This window comes from Barbus barbus (assembly GCF_936440315.1).
Source record: "Barbus barbus genome assembly, chromosome: 10".
NCBI lineage: Eukaryota > Metazoa > Chordata > Actinopteri > Cypriniformes > Cyprinidae > Barbus > Barbus barbus.
The window spans coordinates 19,227,752-19,241,917 of record NC_136738.1 but is presented as its reverse complement, the minus strand read 5'-3'; the positions used below and the strand labels follow the sequence as shown (position 1 = coordinate 19,241,917).

Below are 14,166 nucleotides of genomic sequence, written 5' to 3'. Positions count from 1 at the left end.
ACTTCCTGCAGCCAGTTGGTGGCGCTATAACTTTCAGTCATAATAGTCACATCTATCCGATCGGCATCATACAACGAACAAATCACTGAAGTTTGATATACATCATACAATGTATGTGGACGTTATTAGGCATTTCCTGGGTCTCATTTTTCGCCATAACTTCATCGCCTCGCCACGGGCAAACCGTTCGACATATCAAAAATATCTTCGCAATTTAGCGTCCCCAATGTCTTGAGATCATGTTCACCTAGTTTGGTGGCAATCGTATGGAAATCCTCAGAGGAGTATATCAAATTCCAGAGCATGCGCTTTTTAAACAGCCCTGAATAGCCGACTTCCTGTTGGGCGGAGCCTATGACATGCTGCGCGGAAGTTGTTCGGCTCAATGAGTTCTATATGTGTACCGAGTTTCATATGAATACGTGCAAGTATGTGTGAGCTATACATCAAGCTTTCTGACAATTTTCCAGGGGGCGCCGTAGAGCCCCTGTGCCACGCCCGGGTCCCAGCCTCAGCGGCGTCCTAATGGCCGCAGGTTCCAACGTGCGTGCCAATTTTCGAGAGTTTTCGGGCACGTTAAGGCCCCCAAAAGTGCCCGGATGATTGAAAAAAAAAAAAAAAAAAAAAAAAAAAAAAAAAAAAAAAAAAAAAAATAATAATCCTTAGAAGAACAATAGGGCCCTGCGCCTTACTGGCTTGGGCCCTAATTAATTAAAGGGTTAAATGTCCTTTTAAACTGCTTCGTCCTAGTCATATTCTGACTAGCACCGCCCTCGCCTCATTGCTATTTTCTTTTATTGGCAAGGATATCTGAATGACTTGTTTGCTGTCCAATCAGTATATGGTTTTAAGTAGTCAATCCCAGCGTAGGGGGAGGGACTTGATTGGGAAAAAACGTCCAGTCTCTTCTCCCATAGGCGGAGTCTAGAGTAAAGTGAGGGACGCGGCAGGCACTCAACTATTGAACTTCCACGCTGGAAACAACCGGATGAGTAAAACAGTCTGTTTACAAAGTTAAAAATGTGTTTGCGAATGAGGGGTTGAAACTCGATATGGATGCAGTCAATGGTGAATTATTGCAGTGGACCTCAGACAGAGTGCGACAGTAACTTCGGATGTGGATTATTGCTCAGAGTTGCGGTGTCGCGTCGGATTTCACTCGCGTGTTTACCGATGCATTCGTCTGCACTGGACACTAACTTCAGTTATGTGTGTGCCGCTGTGATGTGCAGAGGATGGGCACAAAGAAGATCTCAGCCACTCACGATATAAAAAACGGACATTTATTATAGATAAAAAAAATTTATACAGTTGGACAAAAAAAAACTCTTGACGTTGAACGGGCTTTTGATTTTGTAAGGAATAATGTGGAAACCTTGCCCATTTACACGTCACCCGGCCCTTCTAGTTTACATAGTCTTGGAAATATTTATTCACAGCGTCAAAGGTAAGTTTAAGAGCACCAGAATGTAGGTAAAAGTGCATCTGTCATCAAAATGCTATATCTGGTTTCGTTTAGATAAGTAACAATGCAAATAAATTTTAATATGTAGATTTAATTGATATTATGTATTTTATGCGAAAATAATAAATGCATGAAATGTATGAAAACATACATTAATAAATCGAATGTTTGAAAATTAATTTCCCCCTATTTCTCGTAATAATTCATTGCATCTATTTATTTAGTCTTACATTTCTGTATTTTTCATCACCATGATAATGAGGGGAGGGCAGTTTGATCTAATTACTTTTCAAGCAATTCTGTGACTGTGTATCGTTTCTCATGTTTGTTTCGTCTTAGCATGAATCACTTGTGTGTCGTAGTATTCCTCAGTTGTAATGTCTTTAGAAAAAAACGTGTTAAATGTTCATATTCGTAATACCTATTTGACTTGCAATTTTTCAGGTCTTAATGTTTGCATGAGCGGCAGCGCCACATCTTGTGAAGAATGTCTCCTCATTCACCCAAGCTGCGCCTGGTGCGAGCAAGAGGTACTGCGCGAGACACTGCGATTGACAGAAGATGTCACAAAACCTACTGAGCTGCCTACCTAGACAGTACTTTTAGCCATCATAAGCTAGTCAAATATTGTCTATACAAATATAGTTAGGCACACAGGCCACTGATTTATTTATAAATTTTAATATACTCCAATAATCCAGAGCTTCTGACTGTTTATAGGTTGCTAAGAGCATTACTGTTGTGTTTCACTGCATTTGTAGGTTTGCTCATTTATTTAATGCTTTCCTCGCATCACTTACCACACCAATCTTTTTTTTTTTGCGGATTCAGGACTTTGGACAAGCTAGAACTCTCAACTCACGATGTGACTTTAGCCAGAACTTACAGAAAAGAGGATGTGATGCCCCTTTCATAGAAAATCCCAGGAGTGGCAGCTCTCTGTTGCAGAGCAAGCCTCTGAGCTCCAAAGGTTCTGGGGTGACCCAGTATGATGTCATCCAGATATACCCACAGAAGATCTCTCTCAGCTTAAGGCCTGGTATGCATCTACTGATTGATTTAGAGAAGGACACATTTTAATAAAAACATTTGAAATAGCATGTCAGTTTAATGACTCTTACATCTTTCAGGTGACCAGACCTCATTTGAGGTACAAGTGCGTCCTGTGGAAGACTACCCCGTTGATTTGTACTACCTGATGGACCTCTCACTCTCCATGAAGGATGATCTGGACACAATCCGCAACCTGGGCACCAAACTGGCTGAGGAAATGAGGAAGCTTACAAGTAACTTCCGCCTTGGCTTTGGCTCTTTTGTGGATAAGAACATCTCACCCTTCTCCTACACAGCCCCCAAGTACCAGGACAATCCATGCAATGGGTAAGAAAGAGATGTCTCACAGATGTGTGAAGAGATGTAAACAGGTTTGGGATTGGCTTTCCTTATGTCTGAATTCAAATGCAAAAAGGCTCTTGCGCCTTTTGGCCTTTAATGGCCTTTGTTATGCAATGGAGAGAACAGCTCCTCGTTTGTGAGAACTGTTTGGACACAGTTCTTTCTCCTCTGGGGAAGTGTATGTGTCTTGATTTCTTTCCCTTGTGATACTAAAATAGTCCTGCTTTGGCGTTGACTTGTTTTATGGGGAAAGTGCATCATTGGAAATTCAAAAAGCACTCGGCATGCCACAGTTCTGGACTTGTTAACTACAGTCTTATGTCACACTTTAAAGTAAACACTTAATTTAGTTAAGAGAAACATTTAAGATATGTTGTCCTGCTTTCCCTGGTGGTTATCGTTCTGGTCCAATGCAAAATAATGGTAGACTTATTGGAAAGTGTAACAGAGCAGATTGCGGTTGCAAAGCCAATACAGCACATGGCCTAGAGAAGCTATTACCCCATGCAGTCCACATCCCATCATGCATCAGTGACCGTGTAGGTTATGCTTTCAGTCCTCTTGAATGCTCACTGTACCACAACAGATTTCATACAGACAAATGACAAGGCATATATCATATTCTACAACAAGTACATGTACTCTACCCTTTCAAAAACAATGTTACAATTATAAATTGTTTAATATTATCTGACTATATTTCATGAAGGGATTCAACTAATTAAAAACAATATATTATACATAACCTGTTATACCATTTGCATATAAAATGCTGTGTTTAATTAAAGACTTTTTGTACATGCATATTTAAATCAGTTAAATAAAAATGTATTTAAAAACACTGTTTTGGTCCTGGTATTTAAATTGAATAGTTTTTAATGTGCATAATAAAAAATAAATTTATAATACTATAAATACTCTGTTGGTTTTAAAAGGATAATATCATGTATATTTAAATTTAAAAATAGAAGTTTGTGATAATATAATATCAAAAACAATATCATTAATTTAATGTATGATTTCAGTATTGAGTGATTTCTCTCATTTTTCTCTTGTTACAGATATAAGTTGTTCCCAAACTGCGTTCCTACGTTTGGCTTCCGTCACCTCTTATCTCTTACGGACAAGGTTGACCGTTTCAATGAAGAAGTGCAGAAGCAGATGGTTTCGCGGAACAGGGACGCACCAGAAGGAGGGTTTGATGCCATTCTGCAGGCTGCAGTTTGCAAGGTAAGCTGTCAGTAAAGACAGGTCTTTTTGCTGCTTCTTTGACTCCTTCAACTCCCTATAGAGACAGAAAGCCTGTCCAGCAAGGTTTAATGAAAAGAGAGATAATGTCTTGTTTTTGTGCAGTGCTATCTGAGCATTATCAGAACAGATACAGGTGTCTGAGTCCTAAAAGAGACACGCTAAAACTGCATGACATCATAGGCTGTAAAAATATTTGCTTTGGTATGAAAGGCACAATCACAGCATGCATGAGAGAAAGAGACTGTGAATGAGAGAGGAGAGCCTTGCCCATTTATTCACTGTGCAGTACGTGTTAATCAGTGCTTGGTTTTGTTAGTGAGACTAGTCAGAACTTGTGTGTTGAATTTGCAATGTGTTTCTCATTTTTTTCAGAATTGCCTGAACACCCTGTTTTTCAATATTCAGCCATCTAAAATGTTAGTCGGCATGATGTCTGATATTTGAGTATTTAGTGGACTTTTTGTATCTAGACTTTAGGTAAAATATACCTGTATGCATCTATGAATGAAACTGTACCGGTAACCCATTTTGCCTGCATTTCTTTTTGAAAGTATATTTAAAATGGTTCTGTGTTGTGACACAAAAGTAATAATAATATATTCCATTTAGTCTCTTAATTAATATTAGGCCATAAAGGCTGCATGCATTAAAAAAGAAATGCTTTACAGGTCTATTTCATGTAGGCTATTAATTTATGCTACGACTACAACTTTATATTTTTGAACGTCTGAAGTCTATTTCCTAAAATTGATTGTAAATTTGTTTTATTTGGAAAAACTTGAATAATCTCCATATATGAATGCATATCCATATGAGCTTACTCTGTAATATAACTTAACTGATCCATCAACTATACAGAAACACTGTGTACATGTGCAACAATTTAATATGAACATGGTATAGAGATGTGGTAACACTTTAGTACAGGGACCAGTTCTCACTATTAACTAGTTGATTATTAGCATGTCTATTATTAACATATTGGCTGTTTATTAGTACTTATAAAGCACATATTCTGCATCCCTAATCCTACCCAATACCTAAATTTAACAACTACCTTTCTATTAATAAGCAGCAAATTATGAGTTTATTCAGGCGAAAGTCATAGTTAATTGTTTGTTAATGACAAGAACTGGACCTTTAAATAAAGTGTGACCAAAGACATGGAAAGATATAGGCTGGCATAAATGAATGTTTAATCTTATTGTGGCAGGAGAAGATTGGCTGGAGGAAGGAGGCCTATCATCTCTTGGTGTTTGCCACCGACGACGTCCCTCACTTGGCTTTGGACGGCAAGCTCGGTGGACTAGTGCATCCTCATGATGGACAGTGTCACCTAAACGACAAGAATGAGTATAGTGCTGCAAACAAGATGGTAAAGCTTATATACTGCAAAGCATCATTTGAACCAAACAAATGTTCATCCAGTTTATGTGGAGACACATTCGGTAAATGCATTGACAGTCTTTATGAAATTAGATTGTCTTATTGTAAACAAGCTTAATGCTTAATTGCATGTCCTCAATTGTCATCAGCCATAAATACTTGAGATTAACATATAATGATTGTCTGAAACCCCAGCATGTTTCTGTCTTCTGAACTGTATTAAGAAATTCTCAAATGTATTTGGGTTTTAATGGGAAGGTTTTGTGCACTTGTTTCCTTAACTTTTGACCAGTTGATGTCTCTTGTATATTCATAAATATTTTTATTTATTTTCTTTTGGCTTTGAACTGGCAAAAATGTGTCAAAAATGTCAAAGTGCAGTAACGGATGCTGTGCCTGTTTATGTGCAGTTTGGGTTTTATCCAAAGCAGCTGAGTGTTGAGAGAGAGAGAGGGATAAAACAAACAAAAGCAGTGTGTGCTTTCTACTGCAAACTAGGATTTAATATTTCTGAATCCATCTTGTTCTGTAGAAAACGTTATTCAGATGTGCTTAACACATCACCGATCATTCATTAAAGAGATTGAGCACAAACTCCCTGGATTCTCAGGCAGGTCAGTAGCAGAGGATGCCTGTAGCTGAATGCAGAGGAAATGGGTGGGAAGGATAACGGAAACCATGAAGGGGAATCAGAAGAGCGATGACTTCCTTCCAGAAAGAGTGCTGCAGGGAGTGAATAAATGTATCTTACTGATGTATGGACATGTGGCGTCTCTCCACAGGACTACCCTTCACTCGCTCTACTTGGAGAGAAACTGGCTGAAAACAATATTTTCCTCATCTTTGCTGTGACCAAAAGACACTATGTTCTTTACAAGGTATTTTTCATTCATCATAAGCTATTTTGATCGATACTGAGCCGTTTTGTTTTGTTTAATGTGTTCTCAATGTCTTTTTACCTGTAGAATCTCACAGCATTGATCCCTGGGACTACAGTGGAAATTTTGGACCAAGACTCCAAAAACATTATTCAGCTAATTGTGAATGCATACAATGTAAGTTGTTCTTATTACCATCTTGTATGTGGGTGGATTTTTACAGTGCACATAAAAGAAAATGGACTCTTGTTGACCCCAAGGCTGATCCCTTCATGCTTTTGTTCCGTGTGAAGTGTGTAGTATGTGTATCTTATGGTTCAATGTTGAAGCTGTGATATATAGTGACAGCCCATTATGAACGCACTGTTCATTTTTCGGGAATGTGGTGAACACTTCAGGGTCAGGCAACTCACAGCACAGTACTATATAAAGTGTACAAATTGACTCTAGTTTAATTGGCAGCCAAACTGGTTACCCTGATTATTTTCAGCTAATAAATGGTTAGGAATTGAATTAAGAACAGATGATGTTGTGGAGTGATTTTTTTTTTTTTTTAGGAAAGCTTTGCTCTTTTGCTGTGTCTTCACTGCGCGATCACATGATTACATAAGATAAGGAATTTCCTGTTTTTGTTAGTGAAGCACATTTGATGTGTTTGCCTTGGTTCACGCAGTAGTCTTTATAGTCTAGTATTTTTGTCTAATGAAGATCTGATATTCTGTGTTTTTTGCTGCATTGAAAGCGCTGCTATGGTTTAGGAAATGCACTTGAAAGATGTTGTCTGAAGATGTTGTGGAGAGCTTGTTTTGTATTGGAAGACAATTATGCACATGCATTTTTATATAAACTTAATTTAACTTAAAGTAAGATCATATGAATAACACAAACTTCAAAAAAAGTTTGGGGTATATATTTATTTTATTTTTTGAAAGAATTCAATACTTTTAGTCAGCAAAGACACATTAAAAATGACAATAAATACATTTATAATGTTACCGAATATTTCTATTTCAGATAAAAGCTGCTCTTATGAACTTACTTCAGTAATAGTCTTACTAACCCTAAATGTTTGTACAGTAGAGTAGATCCACTGGACATCTGCCTTGAGGTCTTGCGAACACAATTAAGCATCATGGGAAACAGCGTCACAAGACAGCTTTGTAAAAAATTTAATAAATTAACGATTTTAAGATATGAAGAGAAATTCAATAATCAGTTTATGACTGGTCACAAACACTGACCAAATATCAAGCCAGGGTTTTTGTTGTTGTTGTTGTTGACCCAGTTACTTATCTCTCCTGACTTTCAGTTTACACCAAAATACCAAAGGCTATGATTACTGTCACAGATATGATCTATTTTGGTGTTGTTTTGAGTGGTAGTATACTGTCCAAGAATATGATATTATCTTTGTGGTTTTATTTTTTGGTGCTAGAGCTTTATAGAAAGCAAGTATGTGATTTTATCCATAATTGAAATTGTTACCAGTGAATGGTAGATGCTTTTGTGAATGTTTTTCTTTTTCTTTTAATGTAGAACATCAGGTCAAAGGTTGAGCTGAGTGTATGGGACCATCCTGAAGATCTCAGTTTGGCCTTCGCCGCCACCTGCCAAGACGGCCAGCCCCTGACCGGCCTCCGCAAGTGTGCTGACCTCAAAATCGGTGACACTGTTAGTACTTTATATTTGATCAAATATTGCCTGTGCCTTTTACACCAACTTTTAAAATACATCACAGCTGATCCTGTCCTTCTGTCTGCAACCTGAGTGTTTGATGTGAAGTCTATGACATGGAGCTCAGATCTTATTTATACCTCTTGGATTAAGCATAGGGTGCTGTATCCTGTTGCCTCATACTACCAAACGGGGACTGATAGTTGTCACAGTCTTAATGAGGATGTAGAGAATGTGACAAAGCTATTGACCTCACAGTCTTTGAGAATGTTCAGATCATGTTTATACTTGTTGTTTTTTTTTTTGTTTTTTTCTCTGCATATAATGTCCAGGGGCTGGTTGCACCAGCTAGACGTCAAAAAAGCTGGGTGTAAGCCCTACACTGGGCTTTGCAACGTCCAGCTTTACAATAAATATTTACACCTGTTGCACCAACTAAAACTGATCAGGCGCAACTACGTCCGACGTAGACTATGCGCGTCCACGCTGACACATTCTTCTGCAGTTATACAGTGCGTTCCAAACGGGATATATCGCCCTCCGAAGGGCACTTTGGAGTGAAAACAATCATGGCCGCCATATTGAAGTGTCGTTCCAAACCAAAGTGCTCAGAATTAGCCACCTCAAAGGGCCCTTTGGAATGAAGGATTTCGAAGGGTACAACTGATGGACACTTCGGGCTCCCATGATCCTTTGCGCTGATTCTTTGCATGATGACGCTGCCTCTGTATAATGACGCAGAAGGGCACTTCAAGAAACAGTTGTTTGGTCCCCTACACCCTTCGACGCTCTCACTCCTGAGTGTAAACCCTTTGAAGGGATTAGGGCATAGGGATGAGCCCTTCCGAATGGAACGCAGGGATAGATATGGCAGAGACGACGTTCACGCTGCATTGGCTACAACTACTAATATAGAACTGAATTGCTCAAGACATCATAACAAGTGAAGCCACTGCGCCATGATTTCATTGAGTAAACATTTTCTAACAATTCCGCATTTTTATAGTCTCCCTGCATGTTCCCATGACAGATTTCTTCAAACAAACATTAAAAACTAAGGCGGCAGGTTAAGTAAAATATAATGAATGCAATACAATGCTTCTCTCTAGTTATTTTTTTCTAGCTGACTATCGAGGTTAAGAACAATGAATGTCTTTCCTGAGGTAGCCAAATGTGACTTTACGTTACATTGTGTGTTTTACTGACGTCTTTCTGTGGCTGGAAAACCACATTTATAGTTTGCATTTTGTGATAAATTCAAATTCCGTCAGTTTTATTTCTGATTAAAAGCAACAAAGCACAAAACTTACTGTGATTATTGAATTGCAGGCTGGAATTAGACGTGAAATATTTCCAAGCATACTGTCCTTCCAAACAAGATGTCGAATGGTACATTTCTTTTAATAATCCCAGATCATATATAATATTTTACTGCATAATTACAAGCTGTACATAATTAATTTTTTTATTAGTTCAATTACTTTCGACAGTGTTATAGATTCATATTGCTTATCCTGCCCGAAAAGACCATAAACATTACAGTTCACGTCTGCAGTAATAATTAACTAACAGACATGCATCCTAAAAACTAATAATGTCCGAGCAAATCATGAGTTTTCATTTTATACCTACCTCTGACTAGGCATAAGATTTAGTGTCAGATGTAGCACTACGCCGAGATGGTGCAACGGGTATAAATTCTACGCACGACTCTTATGCATTTTACGTCCAGCCTAGTCTTACGACCGGGTGTACGTCCAGCTGGTGCAACCTGCCCCAGGAAGTGAAAACTGATTTTCTTTCACTATCCTTGAGGAAGTGAAAGCGAGTGACAGGGAAATGCAGCAAAATAGTGTTAATGGAAAGAATGTGAAATATTTATTTCAGAGCATGACTTGTTAGGGGCCAAGCACCGTAGTGCAATTGTTCGTAAAACCTACTTTTTCGAACTCGTCCTAGATGGTTCGTCCGATTTTCACCAAAATTGGCTCAGATCATCTTCAAACAATGCTGGTAAAAAGGTTATGGAATTCAAGTTGGTTCGCTTAGCAGTTTTCTAATAATAAGCAAACAAATTCTACGGAAAGCACACAAAAATGGATGCGAGGCGATATCTCCGCAATGGTTTGGCGTATTGAGACCAAACTTGGTGTCTGTTATAACAAGCATGAACTGAGGCTACCTGCAGTGTTTCGGCGCAGTGCCACTTAGTGGTTAGGAGATACGAAAAATTGTTTTTTGGTTTTTTTTGCTTATAATTTCTGAATGGTTCAGCCATTCATGCCGAGTCGAACCATATCCAATTTTCCCATGTCAGCAATTTTGGGCGTCGGCCATGTTGAATTTTGTTGTAAAATGCTATATTTTATGAACGCATTGACGTATCGTTACGAAACATGGTATGGGTTATCAGCACGATGCCCTGAAGTAGCCTGAGAAGTTTCGAGGCTAAAATCAAATATTCACATGCTTATAACTTTGGGTGGGGTTGACTTATTTTCACGAAAGTTAAATTTTTAGACTCCTGAATCCTTTCCGAGTCCAACGACACCAAAGGTGTCAGGTTTTGCCTTATGGTTTGTGCTACGTTGCATTTTAGCGCTTAAAAAACATTTGCCAATATCTTAGAAACCGTTACCCCAATCGACACGAAACCACTGTAGGAAATTCAGAAGTATAGTGTGCCGGCTTTATCTTAATGCCCAATTGCCAAAATATTGATAGTAAGTGGCACAAAAATGCAAACCAAGTCAACAGTCAGTCATTTTTCATCTACTCCTATACAAATGTCTATTTATTTTCACCAAATTTGACACACCTATGTATGGGCACACTTAGGGATGGGAGATATATCGCATCTGGTTGCATGCGCATCTCGTCAGTAAAGCCGGTTCCTTGATTAGCGCTAAATCTCCATCACCTGTTTTCAAATGGAGCGGCCTTTAATACACGGAGCCGTAGTTCACTGACAAGCTACGCAATATCGCTTTCATTATTGCAGATATATCGCCTTCGACAATGAACGCAAATTGCGTAGCTTGTCAGTGAACTACGGCTCCGTGTATTAAATGCCGCTCCATTTGAAAACAGGTGATGGAGATTTGGCGCTAATCAAGGAACCGGCTTTACTGACGAGATGCGCATGCATATCGCATGCGATATATCGCCCATCCCTAGGCACACTCTAAGGACACGTAAAAAATTTGGTGGGATTGTGCCTCTTGGTGGCGCTATAATTGAACAAAACATGAAATTGCCATTGGCTACAATAGAGTATAATAATATAAAATGCTATATTTTACGAATACATTGGTGTACCATTACAAAACTTTGTATGCACCATTGAGACCATGACCTGAAAGTATTCAAAACGTTTTGAGTCAGTGCCACCTTGTGGTCAAACGGTATAATGAAATTTCAAATAAATGCTAATAGCTTTCTGTGAATATTGTCTATTGTAATGAGACTGGCATTAATAGATTCCTTGGGTCATGCTGAGAACAGTGATACCAATGTTGGTATAGTCAGCCAAACTTCCTGTCCGCCATTTTGATTTTCTTTAAAAACCTACATTTTCGAACTCCTCCTAGACCGTTGGTCCGATTTTCACCAAAATCGAATCATATCATCTTCAGACCATGCTGACAAAAAATTATGGATTTTGTGTTGATGGACAAACCTGTTTTCCCATACCACCGCAACGAATTTGAGGCATGATGCCAAAATGACATTTGAGGCCGCATCTCTGCAATGCTTTGGCATATTGACACCAAACTTTGTGTGTGCCATTGTCACCTCACACAGAACACACCACATCATGATTTGATAACGGTTTTGACTAAAATAATCCTAAATGGCTTCAATTACTAATTTCTGCAGTTGGTCAGATGCTCCATGCTATGCTTAGCTCCTCATTTTGCCGCTGGAGTGCTTGGCCCCATCATTGCTACTTGCAGCTATATTTTTGTTTTTATTCCAGCTCAATTGCATTTTTGGTGATTACATAAGAAGAATCATAAATTTGGTAATATTCATGCTAGAATATTTAGTATTTCAACCAGAAATACATTTGAAAACTAAATGCAGTGACTGACAGATTTCAAACATTCTCTGTGCACAGATTGTAGCCATTTACAGATAACTTTTTCGGTTTTCAGCAGGTACAATCAACATGGCTTAAATACTGCCAGACTCTTTTAGGCGTATTGTTTGGCTCTTCCTGTGTTAGATGAAGTGTTTACTCTACGATAACATGTAAAGTTTGAATAATATGCCATGATCTGCACTCGCACGTCATTATGCTTTCTCAGCCACAAAGACTCTGTTTGGTGTAAAATAGCTAAGAGAGCCCTCTTTAGGATTTAGGGAACTAAATATTACCATATCATTACCATATCGTAGCATGCAGATGACAGATTCATAGCATCAAGCACACAAGTTGTATCTAACAGTGCTTGTATTAACAGATACTTTGAAAGAATGCTTTCGCTTTACAGTGTTCTCATGGTGTGGATTGTATTGTTGGATCTCCCATACATTCTTAATTAGACTGACATTGTAAAACCTCTATAGGACTACTTGGTACATGTCACCATGCAGTGATCTGACCCTTGGATTCAAGCAGAGTTCTCCACTCTTTGCCTGTACCATTCCCATTCTGCCTAATTGAATGTTGAAAAGGATCGTGAGGGAAAGTGGATGGGTAGAGCTGAATACCCTCTCTGAATGGAGCAACCCAATTTTCTCTGGCCGCTCCAATAGACCCAGGGCCTTTTTGTCTCATCCACGAGGGAAATTTGTCACTCCGTGCCCAAGTGCCAATCATGCCTTTAGAAAGGGGTGCACAACCCAAACAGAATACCATGTGTCACTTACAGTCCTCCGCCGGACCCTCTGAGGAGTCTGTTGCTGCATTTCAATGGGCTCGCACAATGGCGCAGGGCTCTTTCTGGGTGAAAAACACAGGCTTTAGATACAGAGGCGGTAGCCCAGATTCTAAAGTTAAACTTAGACTCCTTTCACAGAAGTAGATTCAAGCCCCTAGAGACTACTAAAATGCTCCATACATAACACATTCGTCTAATCCTGTATTAAGCTGGCTGGTGTCCCAGGAAACATCAGTTTACTTTTGGATAGACTTTGTTTGCCATGGATTTATTAAGCTCTGCTCACCGTTGTTCAAATGCAAGAACACTATGAAATGGGGAGGTGTACAGGAGTACGACTACAAATTTACTGATATAGCAATATATTTTAGATATAAGTGTTCAAATAGTACTTATATAATTCTTACCTATTACTATATAATGTATTTAAAAAAAAAAAGGAATTATTATTACCATCCAACCGGGTATCACAAAAATAAACCCCAAAAGGTTTTTAGGATGCCAATGTGTTATGTTAGTATTATCCAGGTCTTATTTTAGAATGATTTTTATACTGTTATTCATTTAATTTTTTGGTCAATAGCTTTTCTTGTAATTAACTTTTTATTTTTATATTTTCATTTTAATTGTAGTAATTCTGTTATGTGCTTTTTCATTTTTATTATTTTTTTTAATAGTGCTATTTAGGTTTAATTTTCATTTCAGTTTTATGCTTTTCCAATTTTATCCATTTCCAGTTCAATGTAAACTCATTTCAGTTAGTTGCCAAGGCAACAGTTTTGATCTAATGTTTATCTGAACTGCTGTTGCAGAAGACTCCAGTTTTATGTCTAGCATGCAGTGTGAATATTTCAAATGAATTTTTTTTTTCTACTAGCAGCCTGTCTTCATGTTATTTTCTGCTTACTGAAAAAGAAAACAAGCTCCTCCCATTCTAATTATTGCTTTAGTTTGCTGCTGCTGCTATGAAGGCTTTAGGCCTCTTACAAACAAATGCTGAAAAGAGACAGATCGATCTGGGATCATTACTAAAACTAAAACATTAGCTGTGTCTTCCCAACTCTTGGTCTGGTTTGTTTTTATTAAAATGCCATGTACAGTTTTGGCCAGTGACGGCTCATCTTTATATAATGTCCACTCCACCTCTTCCTCTGCCCAACCACACAGACTTCATGGAGTTTTCTAATGCTTTCTGTCTTCATCTAACCATTGCCATGTACTCGTGATTCAC

At 38.4% G+C, this 14,166-nt stretch overlaps 1 protein-coding gene across 1 annotated transcript in view; it reads left to right on the top strand.

The window, feature by feature from the left end:
• Window positions 1-900: 900 nt before the first annotated feature.
• Window positions 901-14,166, top strand: part of LOC306876194 (integrin beta-5-like) — a 39,947-nt gene continuing 26,681 nt past the window's right edge. Inside the window, exons 1-9 of the mRNA XM_079427193.1 lie at window positions 901-1,447; window positions 1,910-1,995; window positions 2,297-2,504; window positions 2,596-2,845; window positions 3,922-4,090; window positions 5,325-5,486; window positions 6,280-6,375; window positions 6,463-6,552; window positions 7,912-8,046. Of these exons, the coding sequence (XP_079283319.1) occupies window positions 1,366-1,447; window positions 1,910-1,995; window positions 2,297-2,504; window positions 2,596-2,845; window positions 3,922-4,090; window positions 5,325-5,486; window positions 6,280-6,375; window positions 6,463-6,552; window positions 7,912-8,046 (1,278 nt within the window). The 5' untranslated portion in view covers window positions 901-1,365. The remainder of the gene's footprint in view (window positions 1,448-1,909; window positions 1,996-2,296; window positions 2,505-2,595; window positions 2,846-3,921; window positions 4,091-5,324; window positions 5,487-6,279; window positions 6,376-6,462; window positions 6,553-7,911; window positions 8,047-14,166) is intronic.